The sequence below is a fragment of the Chionomys nivalis genome, chromosome X (genome assembly GCF_950005125.1).
Source record: "Chionomys nivalis chromosome X, mChiNiv1.1, whole genome shotgun sequence".
Lineage (NCBI taxonomy): Eukaryota > Metazoa > Chordata > Mammalia > Rodentia > Cricetidae > Chionomys > Chionomys nivalis.
In genome coordinates, this window is record NC_080112.1 from 771,459 (window position 1) to 798,737 (window position 27,279).

At 37.4% G+C, this 27,279-nt stretch overlaps 1 protein-coding gene across 2 annotated transcripts in view; it reads left to right on the forward strand.

Annotated features, from left to right (window-relative positions):
- F8 (coagulation factor VIII) overlaps window positions 1-27,279 on the forward strand; it is a 132,725-nt gene that overhangs the window by 69,285 nt on the left and 36,161 nt on the right. For both annotated transcript variants that reach the window (XM_057759896.1, XM_057759897.1), the window contains exons 15-21: window positions 13,766-13,919; window positions 18,377-18,589; window positions 19,042-19,270; window positions 19,456-19,638; window positions 20,537-20,653; window positions 21,062-21,133; window positions 22,898-22,983. In XM_057759896.1, the coding sequence (XP_057615879.1) occupies window positions 13,766-13,919; window positions 18,377-18,589; window positions 19,042-19,270; window positions 19,456-19,638; window positions 20,537-20,653; window positions 21,062-21,133; window positions 22,898-22,983 (1,054 nt within the window). The remainder of the gene's footprint in view (window positions 1-13,765; window positions 13,920-18,376; window positions 18,590-19,041; window positions 19,271-19,455; window positions 19,639-20,536; window positions 20,654-21,061; window positions 21,134-22,897; window positions 22,984-27,279) is intronic.

Here is a 27,279-nt window from a genome sequence, read left to right on the forward strand (position 1 = left end):
TGCTTGATGCCTACAGAGATCAAAAGATGTTGTCAGTCTCTTGGAACTATGGTTACAGATAGTTGTGAGCCACCGTATGGGTTTAGGACTTAAATTTTGGTCCTCTGCAAGAGCAACAAATGCTCTGAACTGCTGTACCATCAGTTCAGCTCCTAATCATGTTATCAATGGCCATTCCTTCATTTCATTTATTTAGACTTCAAACTTTGAAATAATTCTCAACTCCTCTTTTCCCTCATATTCAGATCTAATCCATAAGAGAATCTTGTTTATTATAGTATGTTTTTACGAAACAAAGTTTTGAAATGTACTAAATATTATTCAATATAAAAATATAGTGAAATGGAAAGGTGAGGATGACTGGGGATAAAATCAGGCTACAAAACACTACATAACAGTAGTAAAACCACGAGCTGTTCCATCAGGTTGATACTTGGTGATGACTCATGGAGGTAGACTAAGTTCTTCACACCCCACCTGCATGCTGAATTAATTACTATCTCCATATCTCCCTGAGCTGGTTCTGATAAACTATTATATAGCCTTAAGAAGAAAATAGGCTTGCCTTCTTAGATGACTATAAGCCTGCAGTTAATTTAAATAGGAGTTTACAGAATGAAATGATATCACTAAAAGTGAAAAGTTACATGAATGAACTGACTTTTTACATCATAGTACGTCAAAATGCTTCTATCAGAGTCAATAAGGAGAAATCCTACCTTGAAACAAAGCCATTACATGAAAAGATAAAGCCATAAATATATAAGAAGAAAACAGGATGTATTAATATCAGGGTGGGCAAATAAAAATGATTAACTCGAGATACACAAAAGATTAGCTAATATAAAATCCATTTCACTGTTTTAAAAATATGAACTTGGAGCTGGAGAGGTGGCTCAGCACTTAAGAGCAGTTGCTGCTTTTGTAGAGGACCTGAGTACTGATCCCAGAACCCAAATGACATATCATAATTGCCTGTGACTCCAGTTCCAAGAGTTCTGAAACCCTCTCCTGGCTTCCATGAACACTTATATGCATGTAACATACACACAGAGACATATATGCACATAAATAAAAAGAAATCTTTTAAAATAATTAAAATGAATAAAATTATGAAATTGATGATGTGCATCAAAAAGTATGCCAGAGAGAATGAGAATATTAACTATAGAATGGAAAAACACATCACCTTATTGTTCATGGAAACATTAAATAAAACTACAATGAGACACTATTGTGCAACAACCAGAATGCCCAAAATGTAAAAATGTGGTCAAAAATTTATGAAGATTTGTAGCAAATGGAACTCCTACATTTTATTGTTGTTAAAAGTGGGAAATATAACAGTTGATTTAGAAAGCAGTGTAGCAGTATCTACAAAATCTAAAATAGGCCTGTCCAGCAATTCAATTCCTGGATGTGTGACCAAAGGAAATACATAAATTTGTGCACCAAAGACATATACCTGAAGGTTCATAACAGGACTATTTATAAGTCCTAAATTTAGTTTTAACTCATATGCCCATAATTGGAGTATGTTAATCTAATGGAATACAGTACAATAGTGCTGTGAATAACAGATAGTACATAATCAAAAATTACAACATAAATGAATGTCTCAATTGTAATGCTTAATGTAAGAAAAAAATAAGGATATGTACACAGTTGCACCTCAAATACTTAAAGAACCAAGCAAAAATGAACATTTTCTTTAAGAATACATGATTAGAAGAGATAGGCTTATAAAAAGCAAAGAAATAAGATTATTATAAATATCGGAATAGTAGTTACCTTTAGTGGAGAGATAGTAGTGTTTGTTGACAGATGGTTCTGTCCTTCCCAGTCCTGCAGGCATTCAGTCCCAGAAAAACACAGAAGCCTACACTAATTATAAAATGTTTGGCCTATTCATTCAGGCTCTCATTAACTAACTCTTACATTCTTTTTAAATTTACTTAATTTTTTATTGAAAATTTCCACCTCCTTCCCCCCTCCCACTTCCTTCCCCTCCCCCATTCCCCCCTCCCCCTCCCTCTCCAGTCCAAGGAGCAGTCAGGGTTCCCTACCCTATAGGAAGTCCAAGGTCCTCCCTGTTTCCCCTAGGTCCAGGAAAGTGAGCATCAAAACAGACTAGGCTCCCACAAAGCCAGTCCATGCAGTAGAATCAAAACCCAGTGCCATTGTCCTTGGCTTCTCAGTCAGCCCTCCTTGCCCGCACGTTCAGAGTCCGGTTTGATCACATGCTCCATCAGTTCCAGTCCAACTGGCCTTGGTGATCTCCCATTAGATCAGCCCCATTGTCTCAGTGGGTGGATGCACCCCTCGCGGTCCTGACTTCCTTGCTCATGTTCTCCCTCCTTCTGCTCCTCATTTGGACCTTAGGAGCTCAGTCCAGTGCTCCAATGTGTGTCTCCTTCTCTATCTCCATCTATCGCCAGATGAAGGTTCTATGGTGATATGAAAGATATTCATCAGTATGACTATAGGATAGGGCCAGTTCAGGCTCCCTCTCCTCTGCTGCCCAAGGAACAAGCTGAGGACATCTCCTTGGACACTTGGGAACCCCTCCAGAGTCAACTCTCTTGCCAACATTAAAATGGCTCCCTTAATTAAGATATCTACTTCCCTGCTCCCTCATCCACCCCTCCTCCATCCCAACCATCCCATTCCCTCAAGCTCTCCCCATCCTCCCCTTCTCCATTTTCTCTCCCCATCTCCCCTTATCCCGACCCCACCTGCACCCCCGTGCTCACCACCCCTGTCCGGCAGTCTTGTCCACTTCCAATATCCAGGAGGATAACGATATGTTATTCATAGGGTTCACCTTCTTAATTAGCTTCTCTAGAATCACGAGTTATAGGCTCAATGTCCTTTATTAATGGCTACAATCCACTTATGTGTGAGTACATACCATAGTCATTTTTTGGGGTCTGGGTTACCTTACTCAGGATAGTGTTTTCTATTTCCATCCATTTGCATGCAAAATTCAAGATGTTATTGTTTTTTTACCGATGAGTAGAACTCTAAAGTGTATATGTGCCACACCTTCTTTATCCATTCTATTGAGGGGCACCTAGGTTGTTTCCAGGTTCTGGCTATTACAAATAATGCTGCTATGAACATAGTTGAACAAATGCTTTTGTAGTATGATTGGGCATCTCTTGGGTATATTCCCAAGAGTGGAATTGCTGGGTCCTGACATAGGTTGACTCCCAGTTTCCTGAGAAACTGCCACACTGATTTCCAAAGTAGTTGCACAAGTTTGGATTCCCACCAGCAATGGATGAGTGTTCCCCTTACTCCACATCCTCTCCAGCATAGGCTATCGTTGGTGTTTATTATTTTAGCTATTCTGACAGGTATAAGATGGTATCTCAGAGTTGTTTTATTTGCATTTCCCTGATCGCTAAGGAGGTTGAGCATGACCTTAAGTGTCTTTTGGCCATTTGAACTTCTTCTGTTGAGAATTCTCTGTTCAGTTCAGTACCCCATTTTTTAATTGGGTTAGATAGAGTTTTAATGTCTAGTTTCTTGAGTTCTTTATATATTTTGGAGATCAGACTTTTGTCTGATGCGGGGTTGGTGGAGATCTTCTCCCAATCAGTAGGATGCCTTTTTGTCTTAATGACAGTGTCCTTTGCCCTACAGAAGCTTCTCAGTTTCAGGAGGTCCCATTTATTCAATATTGCTCTTATTGTCTGTGTTACTGGGGTTCTACATAGGAAGTGGTCTCCTGTGCCCATGTGTTGTAGACTAGTTCCAACTTTCTCTTCTATCAGATTCAGTGTGGTTAGATTAATATTGAGGTCTTTAATCCATTTGGACTTGAATACCAAGCTGTTTTCAATACTGTAGCTCTGTAATAGAGTTTGAAGTCAGGGATGGTAATACCTCCGGAGGTACTTTTTTTTTTTTATTCTTTTTTACTTAAAATTTCCAACTGCTCCCCGTTTCCCATTTCCCTCCCCCTCCTCCCACATATTGCCCCCTCCCCCTGCTCCCCTCCCCCTATCCCCACTCCACTTCTCCTCCCCCTAGTCCACTCCCCCTCCCTCTCGATACTGAAGAGCAGTCCAAATTCCCTGCTCTACATGAAGACCAAGGTCCTCCGGAGGTACTTTTATTGTATAGGATTGTTTTGGCTATCCTGGTTTTTTGTTTTTCCATATAAAGTTGGTTATTGTTCTCTCAAGGTCTGTGAAGAATTTTGCTGGGATTTTGATGGGGATTGCGTTGAATCTATAGATTGCTTTTGGTAGAATTGCCATTTTTACTAAGTTGATCCTTCCAATCCAAGAGCAAGGGAGATCCTTCCAGTTTGTGGTATCCTCTTCAATTTCTTTCTTCAAAGACTTAAAGTTCTTGTCAAATAGATCTTTCACTTCCTTGATTAGAGTTACCCCAAGATATTTTATGCTATTTGTGGCTATCGTGAAAGGTGATATTTCTCTGATTTCCCTCTCTGCTTCTTTGTTCTTTGTGTATAGAAGGGCAACTGGTTTTTTGGAGTTGATCTTGTATCCTGCCACATTACTAAAGGTGTTTATCAGCTATAGGAGTTCTTTGGTAGAGTTTTGGGGGTCACTTATGTACACTATCATATCATCTGCAAATAACAAAAGTTTGACTTCTTCCTTTCCAATTCAAATCCCCTTGATCTCCTTATGTTGTCTTATTGCTAGTGCAAGAACGTCAAGCACTATATTGAAGAGGTATGGAGAGAGTGGACAGCCTTGGCGTGTTCCTGATTTTAGTGGGATGGCTTTGAGTTTCTCTCCATTTAATTTAATGGTAGCTGTCGGCTTGCTGTATACTGCTTTTATTATATTTAGGAATGAACCTTGTATCCCTAATCTCTCCAAGACCTTTATCATAAAGGGGTGTTGAATTTTGTCAAATGCTTTTTCAGCATCTATTGAAATGATCATATGGTTTTTTTCTTTCAGTTTATTTATATGATGGATTACGTTGATAGATTTGCGTATGTTGAATCAGCCCTGCCTCTCTGGGATGAAGCCTACTTGATCATAGTGTATAATTTTTTGGATGTTTTCTTGAATTTAGTTTGCCAGTATTTTATTGAGAATTTTTGCATTGATGTTCATGAGTGAGATTGGTCTGTAATTCTCTTTTTTCTTTAAGTCTTTGTGTGATTTTGGTATCAGGGTGACTGTGGCTTCATAAAAGGAGTTTGGCAATGACTCTTCTGTTTCTATTTTGTGAAACACATTAAGGATTATAGGTATTAGCTCCTCTTGGAAGTTCTGGTAGAATTCTGCATTGAAACCATTTGGTCCAGGGCTTTTCTTGGTAGGGAGGTTTCTGGTGACAGCTTCTAATTCCTCGCAACTTACAGGTCTATTTAAACTGTTCACCTGGTCTTGATTTAATTTTGGTATATGGTATTTATCTAAAAAAATGTCCATTTCTTTCATATTTTCCAATTTTGTGGCATATAGGCTTTTGTAGTAAGACTTAATGATTCTCTGTATTTCCTCTGTGTCTGTGGTTATGTCCCCCTTTTCATTTCTGATCTTGTTAATTTGCGTTTTCTCTCTCTGATGTTTGATGAGTTTGAAGAGGGGTTTGCCATTCTTGTTGATTTTCTCCAAGGACCAGCTTTTTGTTTCATTGATTCTTTGGATTGTTTTCTGTGTTTCTATGTTGTTGATTTCAGTCCTCAGTTTGATTATTTCCCGTCTTCTACTCCTCCTGGGCGCGTCTGCTTCTTTTTTCTCTAGAGCTCTCAGGTGTGCTGTTAAGTCCCCAATGTATGCTTTCTCCATTTTCTTTATGTGGGCACTTAGTGCTATGAACTTTCCTCTTAGCGCTGCTTTCATAGTGTCCCATAGGTTTGGGTATGATGTGTCTTTATTTTCATTGAATTCAAGGAATACTTTAATTTCTTTATTTCTTCCTTGACCCAGGGGTGGTTCAGTAGTTGACTGTTCAGTTTCCATGAGTTTGCAGGCTTTCTGAGGTTAGAATTGTTGAATTCTAACTTTATTCCATTGTGATCCGATAAGACACAGGTGGTTATTACAATTTCTTTGTATCTATGGATGTTTGCATTGCTACCAATTATGTGATCAATTTTTGAGAAGGTTCCATGCAATGCTGAGAAGGTATATTCTTTTCTGTTCGGGTGGAATGTTCTATAGATGTCTTTTAAGTCCATTTGGTTCATTACATCTAATAGTTCTCTTATTTTTCTGTTAAGTTTCTGTCTGGTTGACATGTCCGAAGGTGAGAGCAGAGTGTTGAAATCTCCTATTAGAGTGTGGATTTTGATGTATGCCTTGACTTCTATTAATGTTTCTTTTACATATGTGGGTGCTTTTATATTAGGGGCATAGATATTCAGGATAGAGACTTCCTCCTGATAAATTGTTCCTGTTATGAGTATAAAGTGTCTATCTCCATCTCTTCTGATTGGTTTTAGTTTGAAATCAATTTTGTTAAATATTAGTATTGCCACACCTGCTTGTTTCTTTGGACCATTTGATTGAAAAACCTTTTCCCACCCCTATACTCTGAGGTAGTGTCTGTCTTTGAGTTTGAGGTGTGTTTCTTGTAGACAGCAAAATGTTGGATCCTGTTTTTATATCCATTCTCTTAACCTGTGCCTTTTTATAGGTGAATTGAGTCCATTGATATTAAGTGATATTAATGACCAGTGGCTGTTAACTCTGGTTATTTTTCTGGTGGTAGAGTTTGTGTGTTTCCCTTCTTTGAGCTGTGCTGGTGGAGGGTTGTCAGATGCTTGTGTTAATATGGGTGTTGTTGGCTTCCTTAGTTTGTGATTTTCCTTCTAGTATTTTCTGTAAGGTTGGGTTTGTGGCAACGTATTGTTTAAATTTGTTTTTGTCCTGGAATATCTTGTTTTCTCCATCGATGGTGAAAGAAAGCTTGGCTGGGTATAATAGTCTGTGCTTGCATCCATGGTCTCTTAGTGTCTGCAGCACGTCTATCTAAGACCTTCTGGCTTTCATGGTTTCCATAGAAAAGTCAGGTGTAATTCTGATAGGTTTCCTTTTATATGTTACTTGACCTTTTTCCTTTGCAGCTCTTAATATTTGTTCTTTATTTTGTATGTTTTGTGTTTTGATTATTATATGATGAAGGGAGGCTTTTTTTTTGATCCAGTCTATTTGGTGTTCTGTATGCTTCTTGTACCTTCATAGGAATATCCTTCTTTAGGTTGGGAAAGTTTTCTTCTATAATTTTGTTGAATATATTTTCTGGGTTTTTGAGCTGTAATTCTTCTTCTTCTACCCCTATTATTCTTAGGTTTGGTCTTTTCATGGTGTCCCAGATTTCCTGCATGTTTTGTGTTAAGAATTTGTCTGATTTGTTTTGTTCTTTAATCAGTGAGGTTATTTCCTCTATAGTATCTTCAGTGATTGAGATTCTTTCTTCTATCTCTTGTATTCTTTTGGTAATACTTGTCTCAGTAAGTCCTGTTCATCTACCCAGATTTTCCATCTCCAGCCTTCCCTCGGTTTGTGTTTTCTTCATTACCTCCATTTCATTTTTCAAGTCTTGAACTGTTTCCCTTACAACAGAGTGGCACTCAACGTGCTAATGAACTCCACGTAAAACCTGAGAGGGCTTAAAAAGGAGAGAGAGAGAATTTAACACAGCTTTTTGCTGTTTGTGGGTTGCGTGCCGCAAAGAAATTGTCCTGACTCAGCAGCAGGAAAAAATTGGCTGTTTTAAAATGCCGGCTTTCTGGGCTGTGCCGCCATTGCGATCTCTGTCTGGCTCCTGCAGGAGACAGAGTCTTTGAATAGAGCATTTGGAGTAAAGTGCTATGGCTTGCTTGATGGCAGTGTGGACTGCTGTGTGCCTGGAACTGTGTGTGGCTCAGGGGCACCAAATGGTTCTGATGCCGGAGCAGCTCAGCTCCACCTTGCGGAACTCTGCTGGTCTCAGGCAAGAACTACCGTAATTACCATAATAACAGCGCAGTTAAGGTTTAGACTGGGCAGGACACAGGCAGTACCATAATACCTCTAAATGGTGCAACTTAGGTTTTTAAGAAGTGCTTAACATTTTAAAAAATGCTCCTGGATAGTAAAAAAATTACAGATTCGCAATAGAACAGATTTCAGACATAGAAGATCTATAAATGAGTCACAGTGTTGGATGAGTGTACGTAGGCTTGAGAGAAAAAAAATATAGAGAAAAAATAAAGTTAATGCCCTTAAAAAAAGGGGGATAAAGTCTTTAAAGAGACAGAGTACAGATAGTTATAGATTAAAAGAAATAAAGAAAAATAAGCCACGTAAAAATGGAAAATTTACAGAGAGTCTGGATTATGTACATTGTGTTTTCTTTAAAATTTTTGACTGTAAAGGAGCTAAGTGCAGAGAGACATTTCATTATATGGGCTGCCAAGCTAAACCAGAATGGATATAAGGGTATTATGATTTCAGAATATGGGTCTAAGGATATGATGCTTTGGAGAGGGTCTTCTTTTGTTTTCACAGCGGATGAGACTCTGTGGATTGCGGCTATCGCAATGTGGTATGATAGACCACGCCCTCCTGAAAGGTTGCTGTGAACACCTTCAGAAAATTACTTCACTCAACTGCCGACTGAGATGACCCTGACACAGGTTACACCATGAAAGATCTGAATACAGCGCCCCCATTCAGCAGGAAGCAGTTTGGAGAGAAAAAACTGCGCCCATGTTCCCAAATATGGTTTATAAACGTTCTTTTACATTTAAAGGGGGATATGATATAGATATAAATAATTTGCATTGGTGTGGATTTGAAGGTCAGTTTTGTTATATGTATATGCATATTTCTAATCTTGATTAAGGTATTGTGATTGTATAGTTCATTTAAAAATGTAATGTATATAGGTTGTTAATGGATAATCATCAATAATTGTCAAGCTTTTAGTCATGTTAGTTAGATTTTCTAGATGTGCATAGATATATTTCAGCTAGATAGGCATTCTTCATATCTTTCAAAGACTGCAGAATATGGCATTTAATGTTTTAATAACTTAGGGCTTTTCATGATAATGAGACACGTCTGCTCCTGGCAGCACCAATATACTTCAAGAGGAAGATGGGCATCGAAGAGGCTCCTTATGGAGTTTGATAGCCATTTGGGCAAGAAACTGTTCTTGCCTGGACTGTTGCATAAACTGGACACAAAGAACCTACAGAGAGAGGACTACTGAACTTGCCTAAAGGTGAGATGGTCTTTCGGGGTTCCTGACTCATGAAAGAGTCTGCGAGACATTCTGCAGGACATAGCAAAAAATGACTGAACTGTCTTTGGAATTTCCTGCTTCATGGAAATGTCTGCTGAATACTATGGCCTGTAGGCTGAAGATGGATGCCCCAACGGTACAGAGGAACTTTGGGTAACTGTCCAGGCAGCAAGATGTCTCTGTCATTTCTAGAGTTTTGGATCTCTTGTTTACTTAGGTAATATTATATCCTTCTGGAGTCTTTGATGGAGTTGAAGAATGGTTAGTTATAGTTATAGTTTTCCTTACTTATGATAAAAGATAAAATAGATATAAATATTGTAACTGTAATTCTTGCTTGATAATTGTTTTGCTATATGTAATCTTACTATGTTAAAGTGAAAGCCTTTCTTTTTTGTTTAAACAGAAAAAGGGGAAATGATGGAAGAGTTAATTTCATTGGTTAAATAAAGAAACTGCCTTAGCCCTTTAATAGGACAGAAAATTAGGTAGGCGGAGTAGACAGAACAGGATGCTGGGAGAAAGAAGCCGAGTAAGGAGTCGCCACGATTCTCCCACCCCAGACAGACGCAGGTTAAGATTCTCCCTGGTAAGCCAGCTCGTGGGACTACACAGAATATTAGAAATGGGTTAGATCAATATGTAAGAGCTAGCCAATAAGAGGCCGGAACTAATGGGCCAGGCAGTGTTTAAAAGAATATAGTTTCCATGTAATTATTTCGGGGCATAAGCTAGCCATGCGGGCGGCCGGGTGCCGGGGACGCAGCCCAGCCGCTCTTATTACAACAGCTTTTTCTTGTTTTTCTTGGGAATCTTTGAGAGATTTATTCATTTCATCTACCTTTTTGTTTGTCATCTCTGTTTCTTTATGGCAGTTTTTCACCTCCTGTTTAAGTTCCTCTATTATTTTCATAATGTTCCATTTAATGTTGATTTCTTCTATTTCTTCTGGAGTAAGGTGTTCAATTCTTCTTGTTTCGTGATCCCCGGATCCTGGAGTTTTCATGTTGCCTTTTAGGTTGTTGGAGGAATTCTTACATTGGCGCCTGCCCATCTCTTCTTTCAAATGGAGCCAGGAGAGTCTTGGTGTCTTCGTCCAGTCTTTGCTGTGACTGACTCTCTGGGTGGATCTCCTCAGTGCAGGAGCAGGAACTGTTCCTGTCTGGATGGAACTCCTCAGCACAGACACAGGGTCTCCTGGTAGTCCAAGGACACCCACTGAATGGAACTCCTCAGTACTGAAACAGGGATAACTGGTAGTCCAAGGCTAACATCTTAAATTAACCCATAATTCTTGTCTGTGTTAGCCACATGGTTTGGTACCTTTGATCAGTGAGGCATTCTCATCTTGCTTCCTCTGTGTCTGTCTGGTGACTGGAGACTGAGCCTTTCCTCTTCCCAGAATTCTCCTACTCTGGCCATCCCACCTATACTTCCTGCCTGGCTACTGGCCAATCAACGTTTTATTAAACCAATACAAGTGACAAAGTACAGGGTACAAGACCATTATCCCACAGTACTTCCCCTGTTTTTTTTTTCTTTTCAAAGCAAGAACTCTGAATCTAATCTTTTTTGTTTAGCTTTTTTCCTGACAGTTATCCATAACCAACTTTTAACCAACACTCTAAACAAAGACAGTATGCATATTCCATTTTTGGAAATGTGGGCATAGTTTTCTAGGCTACTTCCTGCTGATTGGGGGCATTGATAATCGTATGGGGACCTAAAGAAAATTTATGGTTATGGTCAAGTCCTGACTGGAATATTCTGTGAGTCTTGATCATTCCAGCCGCAGTCTTGAGGCTGTTCTGGATGCAGAACTCACAGGAAACTCCAACAGAGGTCCTCTGAAATGTTAGACCATCTGGGCTATTCACTCCTACTAGAGATTTTTCCAACCTGATTTTTCTTAACCCAGAATGAATCCACAGACTCTCATTTCTTGTGGAAACAAAAGCAAAAACTTTTCTCCATTGTAACATATCTTTTGACTTAAATTTTAAAGTCAAGGCATTTTCAAAATACATATATTGGATTAATCCAGCAGTATTTGCAATCAAATATCTTTTAGCAGTTGTTGCTCCTTCCTCAGCCATTAAACAATTTAAAGGCAATACAATAGCATACAGTATCCAGATTCTCTGTGTATTTTTCATCTTTACATGGCTTTGTTTTACACTCTATTTCTTTTATTTTTTAACTTTTGTTTTTTTGAGATGGGGTCTGTGTATCTTTGTCCTGAAACTCACTCTGTAGACCAGGCTGACCTTGAACTTACAGAGATCCTCCTGCCTGTGCCTCCCAAGTGCTGAGATTAAAGGAATGTGCCACCATACCCATCTACTCTCTTTGTTTGTTTTTTAAGGACTTATCTTTTTTCTTTTCTCTCGTAAACCTACATATATTTTAAGCACACTGTAAACCACTTAGAGGGTTTTTTTTTGTCTGAATCTATCCTTATTGTATATCTCTCTTTTTCTGACCACATAAGTCTTTAATTTGCTAAGTGATATGGCTAGGATGAAAGCTGTGGCTTTGATGGCTAGATCCACCCCATTCCTTAGCTTTCTTAGAGTCTAGTTTCATGGCAGAGGTACTAGCAGGAGCCATGTTTATTGCCACAACAACTCTATAGAGTTTCAAGGTCCGGTCATCACCAAGAAGCATTCTGTTGGATATTCATAAACATGATTTAAGTGTTTATTGGTGGGAGCCTCTTAAAAGAGTTGCAAGGTTTTTGCAGCTAAAACTGAGTCAGGAAACCTCTCTTAAATGAGACATGCTTGCCTCTAGCAAACAGAGTCCATGTGAAAATGTTGTTAGCAAGAAGCCATGCTTAACTCTGTTCTTTTGTGCCTAAAATTACTTCCCAAGCTCTCTCAGGTTTTATGTGGATGTAGTTGGCACCACCCAGATCTGAAATAATCACACAGAAACTATATTAATTATAACACTACTTGGCAACTAGCTTAGGCTTCTTATTAAGTAACTCTTACATCTTAAATTAACCCATAATTCTTGTCTGTGTTAGCCACAAGGCTTTGTACCTTTGTATCAGCGAAGCATTCTCATCTTGCTTTCTTTATGTCTGGGTGGCGACTGCAGACTGAGCCTTTCCTCATCCCTGAATTCTCCTATTCTGGTTGCTCTGCCTATACTTTCTGCCTGGCTACTGTCCAATCAGCATTTTATTAAACCAATACAAGTGACAAATCTTTATAGGGTACAAGACCATTGTCACACAGTAATTGTTTGAGCAGAAAGGAATATATAGTTTTCTGGGTGATATCTGCCTTTCTGAATGGAAGACATGTATGTGTATGTATGTTTTAGTTCAGAACTTTAAAATATTATTTTTAAAATTTTAAAAGAGAGCCAAGGAATAGAAACTGGGCTTTCTATGTTTAAGTTATGTTTTTAAGGCCTACATTTATTCAGCATTCCACAGTAGATTGCATGTGCCTTGTATTAGATACTGTCCCAACTACTGGATTGAAGCCATAGACAAAATACACAAAAATCCTCCTTTTAGTGGACTTACATACTAGGAAAGTCCTAAGACAGTATTTCAAAAGATGGAATGGTTAGCCATTATTTTGTTTAGGGTTTCAGTTGCTGTGAAGAAACACCATGACCATGGCAACTTTATAAAAGAAAATATTTAGTTGACGCTAGCTTACAGGTTCAGAAGTTTAGTCTATTATTGTCATGGTGAGAAGCATGGTGTTACGCATACAGGCAAGGTGCTTGAGAAGAAGCTGAGAGTTCTGCATCTTGTTCTGCAGGCAACAAAAAGTGAACTATAACACTGGGCATATCTTAAACATATATATGACCTGAAAGCCCACCCCAAGAGTAACTCACTTCCTCCAATAAGGGCAGACCTATTCCAACAAGGTCACACCTATTAATGCCACTTCCTTAAGGTGTCATTTATTTTCAAACCACACAACCATGAAAATTATTTCTTAGCTATCTAATAAAATCAGGAAATAGAAGTTTTGTGAACTGCTTACCTCTAAATTTTTGGCATTTGCCAATTTAGTTCACATAGTGTTGAATAACCAAAACCAAAATCTATCCCTCAAGATTATCCATCTTGAAAAACTGCATCACTATGCATTTATTTTTTCAAACCAACCTGAAGATTAATTTTTTTTCTTATAAAAGGGTCTCAGGTCCCTAAGGCTATTCTCAAATTTTATGTGTAGCTCAAGCTGGCTTAAAGTTTATAGTGATTATTTTGCTTCAGCCTCCTAGGTGGTAGAGGTACAGCCATCATACCCAGTTTATGCTGCATTGGAAATGGAGGCCAGGGCTCCCTGCATGCTAGGCAAGCAGTCTACTAAGTGAGCTACTTCCTTCGCCTGTGAAAATTTTCTTTCATCTCTATTTCTTTCCTCCCTATACCATTGCATTTATTATCTATCACCAATTTTATCAAGCATATCTTAAATACAAGGAAAGCAAAAGTGTGAGGCATCCTTTCTCATGGGTCCATCAAAGTAATACTTTTCTTCTGCTTTTTCTCCAGGGATCAAAGTGGCAATGCACCTCAGTTCAAGAAAGTGGTTTTTCAAGAATTTACTGATGGCTCCTTTAGTCAACCCTTATACCGGGGAGAACTAAATGAACATTTGGGGTTGTTGGGGCCTTATATAAGAGCAGAAGTTGAAGACAACATTATGGTAAGTTAAGGACAATGGAATTACAAAAAGTTCTCTATATATGGTTTGCTTCTGTTTATAAAAATAACATATACAAATGGCATGAAATTAGAAGTTAAACTGTCTAGGTCAGTGGTACTCAACCTGTGGGTCTAGACCTCTTTGGGGAGTCTAATTACTCTTTCACATGTCCCCTAAGACCATCATAAAACATAGATAGTCACATTATCATTCATAACTATAGCAAAATTACAGTTATAAAGTAGCAACAAAATTAATTTTATGGTTGGGGATCACCACAGCATGAGGAACTGTATTAAAGGATCACAGCATTAGGAAGGTTGAGAACCACTAGTCTAGGTTCAACCTATAGCCTGCAAACCCACATGCAACCAAATATAGATAAGCATGTCCTAGCACAAAATCACAAACTTACTTAAAACATTACGGAGTTTTTTTTTTTGCATTTTTTGAAACTCAGTTGTACCATTCTTCAGTGTGATCATTAGTAGATAACATCATGTCACAGTGTAAAAAGGCTGGGCACACATGGTCTATGGAAACAAATGTAACCAATGGGAGAGAGGAGGAAAGTAAGGAGAAGATAAAAGAGGACTGTGTGAGGAATATGTTCATATGTTCATATGAACGAAAATATCCTTTTGTAACATAGTACCATGTACACCAGTTGGAAAAAATAATATGTTCTGCCATCTGAAAAAAATTAAAGTACATAAAAATTGAGGAGATAAATAATCCTATACTTTTCATTTTGATGTATATTCCTCATCTGTTGCCTGGTTTTTCCCTTTATGTATTAGAAATTATACCATATGTAATATATATAATTCTGCCTCTTCAATTATGTATTATGTAATAAATATTTTACATCATCCAAATACTTTTTAAGTAAGAAGGAAGGACTATGTATATGGGCATGGTTGCACATGTCTTTAATCCTCTTTCATCTCCTACCCCCACACTTAGGATCAGAAACAGGGGCAGATGGAACTCTATGAGTTTGAGTTCAGCCTTGTCTACATATGGAATTTAAGGACAGTCAGAGTAACATAGATAGACTCTATCTCAAAAAAAATAAAACAAAGAAGAATGACTACATGACATTCTATCACATGAATTGATGGGCCCATAGATTACTTAAATATATACTTTGAATAACCTTTGAGATCATTTCTTTTTCCTTTTCTTTGTTTATTTGAGACAGCATCTCACAAAGTAGCCTTGTGTCTTTGTCAATGTTTTATTGCTATGAAAAGATACCATGACAAAAGCAACCTTTATAAAAGAAAACATTTAATTGGGGGGCTTTCTTACAGAGGTTTAGTCTATTATCATCATGGTGGGGAAACTTATCAACAGGCATAGCAGGCGTGGTGCTGGAGAAGTAGCTGAGAGCTACATACTGATCCACAGGCAAAGAGAGAGACACTGGTCTTGGCATGGACTTTTAAAACTTCAAAGTCCAGCTCCTAGTGACACACTACCCCCAACAAGGTTACAGCTCCTTTTAGTGCCACTCCATATGGACCTATGGTGGCCATTTTTATTCAAACTACTACACCTTGGCTTACCTTCTGAAACTCACTATGTAGACTTGACTGGACCCAAACTCACAGAGATCCTCCTGTCTCTACCTCTTGAGTGTTATGATTAAAGGTGAATGATATATATATATATATATGGAATTTATTGGCATGACTTATAAGCTACAGTCTAACCAATCCAACAATGGCTAGCTGTGAATGGAAAGTACAAGAATCTAATAGTAATTCAGTCCCAAAAGACTGGTGTCTCAGCTGGTCTTCTGTATGTGCTGTAATCCCAAAGAGGTAGGCTCCAATGCTAGTGAAGGAATAAATAATAAATGTGCTGACAAGGCAAGGGCAAGCAAGCAAAGAACCAAACTATCCTTCTATGTCCTTCTATGGGCTTTCAACAAAAGGTGTGGCCCCGATTAAAGGTGTGTCTTTCAGCCTCAAGGTCTGGATCAAAAGCCTGTGTCTTCCAGCCTCAAGATTCTGACCAGAGGTATGTTACCCTCTCACCTCAAGATCCAGATCACAGGTGTACCCTCCATTTCTGGATTGTAGTTCATTTTAGATGTATTCAAGTTGACAACCAAACTAGCCATCTTAAGTTCACACTTTGTCAACTTGACACACAATCATATCTCCTTATGTTATGATTAATTTCCAAATGAAAACAATACTAGGTCATAATAATGCCTAAACATAACTATCCCACATACAACTGCAAATGCGTTATATATTTAACCAGGTCATAATTATGCCTAACATGATTTAACTATACCCTGTACAACTACAAACATGGCAACTCTTATAAAAGAAAACATTTAATTGAGACTGGCTTACAGTTTCAGAGGTTTACTCCATTATCATCATGGTGGGAAACATGGCAGTGTGCAGGCAGACATGATGCTGGAGAAGGATATGTGTGTTCTACATTGTGATGCATAGGCAGCGGAAGGAGACTGCCACACTAAACCTAGCTTGAGCATATAAGACCTCAGTGCTCACCTCCAAAGTGACATGCTTCCTCCAGCAAGGCCACACCTACTCCAACAAGGCTACCCTCCCAATAGTGCCACCCCCTATGGGCCAAGAACTCAGACACATGAATCTATGGGTACCATTCCTAGTCAAACAACCCCACACAGCTTTGTTTTTTTCTATTTATAAATAATTGTTTTCCTTTTCCTAGGATAAAAGTCCAGAACTGTACTATACAAAAACTATGAATTCTCTGTTAATGTCCTTTATAAATTTATCTTTTGGGAGGGGATAATTTTATTAATATTATCTTACATATTAGATATTACAAGTGATAACTTTAATTGAAATTATTTTCATAAGTTTACTGTCTCAACTTCATATGATTTTTTGAAATAAAAGTTTTTTAGGTAGTAACTCATAAAACTTTTCTTTTTGGTATTTTCATTGTTTTTATATTCACAAAAATACCTCTCTACCCAGAAGAGTTTTAAATATTTTCTTTTATACGTTCATTTTTATATTTATTTATTTTTTCTTCAACTTTTTTATTTATTTATTTATTTATTTATTAAAGATTTCTGCCTCCTCCCTGCCACCGCCTCCCATTTCCCTCCCCCTCCCCCATCAAATCCCCCTCCCTTGTCTGCCCGAAGAGTAATCCGGGTTCCCTGCCCTGTGGGAAGTCCAAGGATCACCCACCTCCATCCAGGTCTAGTAAGGTGAGCATCCAAACTGCCTAGGCTCCCACAAAGCCAGTACGTGCAGTAGGATCAAAAACCCATTGCCATTGTTCTTGAGTTCTCAGTAGTCCTCATTGTCCACTATGTTCAGTGAGTCCGGTTTTATCCCATGCTTTTTCAGACCCAGGCCAGTTGTCCTTGGTGAATTCCCGATAGAACATCCCCATTGTCTCAGTGTGTGGGTGCACCCCTCGCGGTCCTGAGTTCCTTGCTCGTGCTCTCTCTCCTTCTGCTCCTGATTTGGACCTTGAGATTTCAGTCTGGTGCTCCAATGTGGGTCTCTGTCTCTGTCTCCTTTCATCGCCTGATGATGTTTAATATTCAGGAGGATGCCTATATGTTTTTCTTTGGGTTTACCTTCTTATTTAGCTTCTCTAGGATCATGAATTATAGGCTCAATGTCCTTTATTTATGGCTAGAAACCAAATATGAGTGAGTACATCCCATGTTCCTCTTTTTGGGTCTGGCTTACCTCACTCAGGATAGTGTTTTCTATTTCCGTCCATTTGCATGCAAAATTCAAGAAGTCATTGTTTTTTACTGCTGTCATTTTTATATTTAATTATTTAACCATCTCTCAGTAACTTGTGTGAAGTGTAAGTAATTTTTGATGCATTTTAAGAAACAGATTAAAGTTACTTTATTCCAGTAGACTGATAGTAAATTATAGAAGCATCTAAAGCTATGGAGTTATAGGTACATTTCTTTCTGACTTGGAATTTATTTTAATTTGTATGTCTTCTATGATAAATATGCATAGTTTTAAAATCAAAACAGAAAATCTTTTAAAAAGAAAACACACATTTGGGTAAGGATGTAGAGTTTGATCTTGGAGAAAAGTGGAGGTAAATAAAGTTAAAATACATTGTTTGGAATTCTCAAAGAACTGAATAAAATAAATAAAATCTTAAAATGATAATACACATCCATCTTGGAATGGCAAACCTTAAGTAGTCACTCTTGAAGTTATAGTGACATTTTCTGTTTACTTTTGAATTACTTTCAAGTAATTAAGAATTTTCACCTTCATAGTTTTCATATAAAATTAGAATTACAATTTTTCTCATTAATTTCTCTTAAGATCTGAGGTAATAAAAATTGGATAAAGAACAAAATATAGAGAGATATAGTTATAAAACTTTATAACTCTTTAGGATTTTATTATTCTAAAAATTTATTCTTTCTGAATTTTTTTCCTCTTCAGGTAACTTTCAAAAACCAGGCCTCTCGTCCCTACTCCTTCTATTCTAGCCTCATTTCTTATAAGGAGGATCAGACACAAGGAGAAGAACCTAGAAGAAACTTTGTCAAACCTAATGAAACCAAAATTTATTTTTGGAAAGTACAACATCATATGGCGCCCACAGAAGATGAGTTTGACTGCAAGGCCTGGGCTTATTTCTCTGATGTTGATCTTGTAAGTCGTTCCTTATTAGGATAGTTATATTATCATTTAAAAGAAATGGCCTTTAAATCTTTTTTTAAAGTGTATGTGTGTGTGTGTGTGTGTGTGTTTTGCCTGTGTGTATGTCTGTACATCTCAGAAGGAGGCTTTGGATTCCCTGGAACTGGAGTTAGAAACGGTTGTGAGATGCCATGTGGGTGCTGGGAATAGAACCCAGATCTGGAAGAGCAGTTAGTGCTCTTAACCACTGAACCGTTTTCCAGCCTGTTTTTTTTTTTTTTTTATCCTCTATATTAAGAATTTTGTTATAGATCCTAAACACAATGAAAAGTTTTGAAGTGAAGGAAGTATTATCACTTTTCTGTGTTAGAAATATTACTCTGGAATCTACTGTAGAGAATAAATGGTACGTTGCCAAGAGAGAACTTACACTAATACAATTAATGCCCTCTTGGGAACTCTAGGAAAGAGATATGCACTCAGGATTGATTGGACCCCTTCTGATTTGCCACACAAACACGCTGAATCCTGCGCTTGGTAGACAAGTGGCAGTACAGGAATTTGCTCTGTTTTTCACTATCTTTGATGAGACCAAGAGCTGGTACTTCACTGAAAATTTGGAAAGGAACTGCAAGATACCCTGCAATATCCAGATGGAAGACCCCACTGTGAAAGAGAATTATCGCTTCCATGGTAACATAATCAATACATAAATATTATTCATTGTGAAATGTAGTGTACTTTTTCAAATGAGCTTTGAGCCAGACATTTGAACAGTATTGAGAAATGAAATCCTGATGAGTATCAGGATTTTCTATGGAGAACAAGGAAGGAAACTTCAGTGAAATATTTTAATAATCTTCTCTGTTCTTCTCCAGCAATCAATGGTTATGTGATGGATACCCTACCGGGTTTAGTAATGGCTCAAGATCAAAGAATTCGATGGTATCTTCTCAGCATGGGCAGCAATGAGAATATCCAATCTATTCATTTCAGTGGACATGTGTTCACTGTACGGAAAAAAGAAGAGTACAAAATGGCAGTGTATAACCTCTACCCAGGTGTGAGATAGTTTATTCATTTTTTTCTAGTTTCTGTGTGCTTTGAATATTTGCTTTAAATGGTGATATAATCAATAACAAAACAGAGAAGCACCTTTTTAAAATGTCTTATTTTTTCTAGTAATTTTATCTTATACAGAGAGAGAAATAAATTAGCAAATGAACAAGATAATTTCAAGTATATGAAAACTACTAGAAATTAATAATTAGTACCATATAGTACTTTCCTAAGAACCTTTTGTCATTTCCCCCTCAAAACCTACATGGCACCAGTAGTTATCAAGACTAATTTGCTTATGCATGGAACTAATATATTGGTGAAGCACTAATGAAAGTGTTGATAAAAACACAATATTATTTTTAAACAGTATATTTGTGAGTACATGTGTGTCTATGTGTGTGAATGTGTGTGTGTCTGTCTGTATTTGTGTTGGTATGTACATATAGGTGCCTGGTGCCCACGAAGACCAAAAGAGATGATCAGAACCCCTGGAACTGTAATTACAGGTAGTTTTGAGCTGCCTGACATCTGTAGTAGATATCAAACTCAAGTCCTTTGCAAGAGCACTAGCATTCTTAAACTCCGAGTCACCTGTTCAGCTTCTCCCCTCCTTCCAGCTTCTTGCAACTTGAGATCCCCTTGCCTAGTACTGTGGACCCACGATGATCTTACTGTGATTTCTCTTCCCCTTGAAAGTAACATTTGGTCAATAGTAAAGACACCTATAGTATTTTTCAGAGCAAAAATGTACACAAAAAGTCTCGCACTTATTGAGAGATCTGAGAATGATGGAACTGAATTTGGTAGCTTATTGTGATAATACATATTGTAAATAAGTCAATGCATTTTATACTCATTTTTAATAAAATAATTTTTTGTTTCTTTTGATTTTAAAAGGAGTTTTTGAGACAGTGGAAATGCTACCATCCAGAGCTGGCATTTGGCGAGTAGAATGCCTTATTGGCGAGCACTTACAGGCTGGAATGAGCACTCTTTTTCTGGTGTACAACAAACGTGAGTAAAGCTCACTAAATATTCAGTCTATTTCTATACAACTTTACTCCTTTTTGAAGTGGTTGTCTTTGTCAAGAAATAAATATAAGCTTGTATTATTAAATTTAAAATGAATATTGCTGATAGAAACCATTAAAGTTCTCAGAGGAGGTTGAAGCTTTGTACCCTTTGAATATGAATCTATGGTATGTAACAAACTGGTGCTTAAACAGTCTTAAATTTCACAGTAGTAGATTTGGGGACTTAATTTTGATTCATTTACCAACAATAACTTACAAACTTCACATGGAAGAGTTTGGGGATATAACTTTAAACAAGGTAAGAGAAACATCACTTAGCTAAAAGTAATTAATGTATCCTTGTTTTCATGGGTTCTGTGTCATTTATAGCTTCTGTGTTTGATTTCAGAGTGCCAGATTCCTCTGGGAATTGCTTCTGGAAGCATCAGAGATTTTCAGATTACGGCTTCAGGACACTATGGTAAATACTATGATTTTTGTTTTAAGAATCTGGGATGATAATTTTTTTCATTCCTGTTAGAGAGTTTCAAATAACCAATCTACTTTTTTCCATGCTTTTCTATTTTTATGTATATATATGGATGTTTTGCCTACATATACATCTGTAAACCACTGGCATGCCTGGTGCCTATGGAGACCAGAAAAGAATTCCCTTAAACTGGAGTTACAGGTGGTTGTGACCTGCTTTGAGTATGCTGGGAATTGAACCTGGGTCATTCCCAACAAGTGCTCTTAGTTCAGGCCACTTTCATTTCTTACCTGGGCAATGGCACTAACTCCTGAAATAGCCTTCCCACTTTAGTGCTGTTCCCATGAGTTCATTATACTGAGCATAGTAGGAAGCTACATTTGCTTCTGAACGGTTTTATTAAAGCTTTAATAGAGTCTATAAAATTCCTCACACATTATTCTAGAATAAGGGTTTACAGATCATTGTCTTTAGGTCCATTACCTATTTTCATGAGTTAAGAATAATTTTCAGTTTTTAGTGTATATTACTTATCCAAAAGTATAGCTTTCGTTGTGACATTTTTGTTTTCTTATTTGAATACAATGTACTTTGATTCTATTCTATTATCCTGTCATACCTCTCTTCCCACTTTTCCAGTCTGCTTCCTTTTCCCAGATAGTTAACTTTTCTAATTAAAAAAAATCTATTACACTTATTTATGTGTGTGTGCGCACATGTCTATGTGCACATATAGAAGTCAGAAGACAGCCTACATGAGTCTTTTCTCTCCAGGTATGTAGATCAATCTCAAGTTATCAACCTTAGTGACAAGCACTTTTACTCATTGAGACATTTCACTGGCCCAACTTTTCCATTTTTAGATGACTTAAAAAAGTTTTAAGTGTTAAATATAACATGTTAAAATTATAAAATTCAAGTTGAAATGTCTATAAAAAGTCTTATACTGCAACACAATCACACACATTTATTTACATAGCATGTATGGCTGCAATGGCAGTTATGTAGTTAAAAAAAAGAGACCATATAATATGCCACTCTTAAAGTACTTGCTATCTAGCCTTTGATATAAAATGGTTTGTCAAACCTCTAAAGAAGAAAGAAAAAAAGAGGTTTGGGTATTATTTGAAGAGTTTCTTGATGGAAGTATCATGCTTTTTATTTCTTTTATTTTCTTACTATTCTTTAAAATTTTCTGACTTTTCTGTAATAAATGTACATAACATGATAAAGAAATATTATAGTACCACTTGTAGAGTGCATATATACCTCAGTGGTAGAGTACTTGCCTAACACATGCAAGGGCCCAGGTTCATTCCCCAGTACTGCCTCCCCACAAAAAGTAGAACATGGGATATGCAACATCAAAAAATAAATAAACAGGGGCTGGAGAGATGGCTCAGTGGTTAAGAGCACTGCCTGTTCTTCCAAAGGTCCTGAGTTCAATTCCCAGCAACCACATGGTGGCTCACAACCATCTGAAATGAGATCTGATGCCCTCTTCTGGCCTGCAGGCAGACACACAGACAAAATATTGTATATATAATAAATAAATAAATAAATAAGAATTAAAAAATAAATAAATAAATAAATAAACAGTAATAAGTACTGTGATACTACAAAACTTTTATGCTTTTCTCTATCTCTTCCATGAGGATTAACCTTTCTCTAGAAAATACTGTTTTTCCAAAGAATTTAAGATAATTACAGTAGAATATATAATAATGTAATCTTTCTCTTCTTCCTTGGACAAAGGACAGTGGGCCCCAAACCTGGCAAGACTTCATCATTCTGGATCAATCAATGCCTGGAGTACCAAGGAGCCCTTTTCTTGGATCAAGGTCAGAAAACTATGGGAAATATATCAACATTCAACAAGTTCAAAACATTATATACACCCTTTTATTCTGTAGTCTCTCCTATAAAACATCAGTTTACATATGAAGAAACTGTAAAATAGAATGACTTATTAATTTGTATAAAAATATTCAAAAAGAAATTATTGGTGTGATGTCTTGAATAAAAATGACCCCCATAGGTACATAGAGAGAGGCACTACTGGGAGGTGTGGCACTATTAGGAGTAGTTGTGACCTCATTGAAGGAAGTGTGTCAATGGGGGTGAGCTTTGAGGACTCATATGCTCAAGTCACACCCAGTGTGACATTCTCTTCTGACTGCGAGCAGATCCAGATGTAGAACTCTCAACTCTCTCTCCAGCACCATGTCAGCCATCATGCTACCATGCTTCCAGCCATGACAGTAATGAACTAAACCTCTGAATAGTAAGCCAGCCCCAGTTAAATATTTTACTTTAGAAGAGTTTCTGTGGTCATGGTGTCTCCTCACAGCAATAAAATCCTAACACACTTGGGAATAAAATTGAAAAAACAGATGTGTCCCATTTCTTTCTACTTGGAATATAAAATCACTGTGGTGGCGCAAATGAATGTAGACAGATTATATAGATATATACAGCTTTAATAAGGAAATAGACTTACAGGACCACAGGTTCCCGCGGAGCACTGGAAAAGCGGAGCAAAAGAAAAAGGGCTGCTGGGCTCACGGCCCGGCAGATTTATCTGTAAACATTAGCCCGAGGCGAACACGCCCCCAATGGGTGGGGCTATGTCCTTACATCTCCCCCTTTTGTCTAAATAAGATAGAACCAAACCAAATATAACTATATACAATAATAACAAATAATAAATATAACAAACAATATTGAGAACAAAACTTTTGCTAAACATTTTATCTCAAGGAGTCTAAATAACATAGAGAGTAACTACAATTATATAATCTTTAACTCCGTCAAAGATCTGAGAAGGGAATAAATATTACTTAACAATCGAGAGATATCCAAAATGTGCAACAATTGACAGAGACAACTGACTACCTGGGCAATCACCCAAAGTCTTGTTTGCAATGTTGAGTCAACCAACTTTGGCTAAGGCCTAACATAACTGGCATACCATTATTAAAGGCAAGGAACTTTCTTAGGACTATCTTACCCTGTCTTGGCAAGATAAGACAATCCTGTTTTATCCACTTAGGGATATTCTGTATCTTTGTCAGAAGTTGAGGTATGGGCTTTTTTTTAACCCAAAGGCCAGTTTTGTCAAGAAGACAAGCTCCCAGTGGAGTGTCTTTTGTACTCAACGTTCTCTCGGGAGTAGAGTGGTGTTGCCAGGAGTAATTGTGTCTCTTTGGCACAGAAATTTTAGGTTAGATTAAAGGCCATTTTCTACAGCTCTTTGAAGAGGCTGAAGATCATACTATCTATACTAAATATAATCTCTATGTAACTAAAAGACCTGATAAACTTAAAAATAAATATGACAAACATATAATTTTTAATACCTATCTAACTTTGAAGACTAAAAGAATAAACAACTGTGTAATATATGAAGACAATGATCTTTAACTGTAAACAATGTCATAGTATCAGAGGTAGAAATGTACAATGTAATATGGTAGATGTATCAATACAATATAGACAAAATTATAAGCATACTCATACAAAAATAGAGGTAGGAACACTCATATTTAATATTCAACATATCAATATACAAGAAACAGTACCAGTACAATTTTTTATAAACAGTAATTTACAAATACCAATCATCCCAAAAAACCAGTTACCCCCCCTTTTTTTTAAAAAAAAAAAAATATCACCCCATCCCCTCAACCCTAAACCAACCATTAAAAGATGTCCCCAACCCTGAGGGCAAACTCTGTTGGGAGAGGGGATGTCGTCCTCTAAGATTGCTTCTAGCTGACATGGGGGCGACGTTTTTCTTAGGGGGTCCTGTGAAAGCAAATGATGGTAAAATTCCCAAATTAACCTTTGACCTAAGAAAATTGTAACTAGTCTCAGAGCGTTTTGAGAAGTTTCGACCAGAGTGTTGTCAAAAATGTGCACCATTCGAAATTGTCTCTTGTAGTTGGTACCAAAAAACAGGTCTAATAGCGCTTTAAAAAAAAAAAATCATGACGTTATAAAAACCAGATGGAGTTGATGTTGTGGGGCCCCATCTTTATCCTGGAAACTTTAAAGATTACTGTAGGAAAATTTGTTGTTTGTTATGGGAAATTTAAACATTAACAACAAGGACATATACTGACATATAAAGAAAGACACAGATATGAGGAAAAGCAAAGAAAGTTTAAGACATATATATATATATTAATATTTACAGAACAAGTCCCTCCATCAGTAATTAAATATTAGGGGTACCTTAAATTCTTTGAAGATGGGTATTTTTTTGTGGAGATAAGAAGAGAACCCTGCCCCCAACCTATTTGTATTACTTATCATCAGTATGATTGTCATCCATGTGATTGAATTGTTATTTATCTTTTTTAACTGGCTTTTTTTTATCAAAACGAACCTTTATCAATTTTGATGGAATCCACAATTTTTTCTCACCTGTGGAGACAAGAGCAAATCCCCTTCCCCAACACAGCATATGAGACTCTTAATCTCAGGGTCGTGGGCGCAAGCCCCACGTGGGCGCCAAATGTGGTGGCGCAAATGAATGTAGACAGATTATATAGATATATACAGCTTTAATAAGGAAATAGACTTACAGGACCACAGGTTCCCACAGAGCACTGAAAAAGCGGAACAAAAGAAAAAGGGCTGCTGGGCTCATGCCCGACAGATTTATCCGTAAACATTAGCCCGAGGCAAACACGCCCCCAATGGGTGGGGCTATGTCCCTACAAATCACAATGATATCTATAATTGAATTTACGACCTTACAAGACCTTGTAGTCTATATTCTTTTTTATTTTTTAATTTATTAGATTCTTTTTAAAAAAAATTCAAATTCCCACTCCCTCCCCTCCCATTCCCTCCACATACCCTCCCCCCCACTCCCCTCCAATCCTAAGGGAGGATAAGGCACTTTGCTTTGTGGAAGGCCCAAGGCCCTCCCTACTACATCTAGGCTGAGCAAGGTATACATCCAAAGAGAATAGGTTCCCAAAAGCCAGTACAAACAGTAGAGATATGAGGGCGAAGGCCTCACAAAAAAATCCACGCTAGTTTGGAATTATGATTAATATAATGGTTATTTATTTAAAGGGGAAAAAACTTACATATCACCGTCCCAGACAACATTTTACATTCAGTCCAGCATTATTTTAAAATGTATTCTTCTCTCATACAATTCAGTACAACCTGACTGCAGCCTTCCCTCCCTCCTCTCCTTACAGACCCCCACCTTTCCTCTCCCCCAGATCCACTCCTCCTCTGTTTCCCTTCATAAAAGAGCAGGCCCCTCAGGAATATCAACCAAACACAGCATAACAAGATGCAATATGACTAAGCACAAACTTTCATATCAAGGCTGGATGAGGCAATTCAGTAGGAGGAAAACAGTCTCCACATATTTCTGAATATTCAAAACTAACATTTACAAATGAGAAAAAGCAAGTAACATCTGTCTATCTGCCTTATCTAGGTTGCCTCACTTAGAATGATTGCTCCTAGCTTCATTCATGTTCTTCAGTATGTCATAATTTCATTTTTATAACAGCTATATAATATTCCATTGTGTGAATTGCCACATTTTCTTTATCCATTTGTCTACTGATAGACAATGACATCTAGGCCTTTTCTTGGCTATTGTGAGTAGAGCAGCAATGAACATGAATGTATAGCAGGCATCTCTATAGTATAAAATAGAGTCCGTTGGATATATGCCCAAGAATGGTATAACTGGATCATGTGATAGTTCTTGTAGGTCTGTTTCTAGCTTTTGAGGAACCTCTACATTGTTCCCATAGTGGCTGCCCCAGTTTCTGTGTCTAAAGATCCAAACTCAGATCTTCATGCTTGTACAACTAATATATTACTCAATGATCCATGTACCTGGCCCATAAAAGTCATTTTAATGTGACATTTTCTTTAACTAAAAATACCCCAAAATAATATCATTTAACCTAAGATCAATCAGGCCTATGACCCCTCAAAGCCAGATAAGTGAAATCTTTTGGAGGAGAGGGGTCTTTTCTCTTGACACATAGCAGCTGAGGATAGCTTGGAAATGCCAACTCAGCCTCTCTGCCCAAACACAAGTTATGGTCCCTTTTAGAACCCCAAACAGGAAATAATAAACTTTGAATGACATA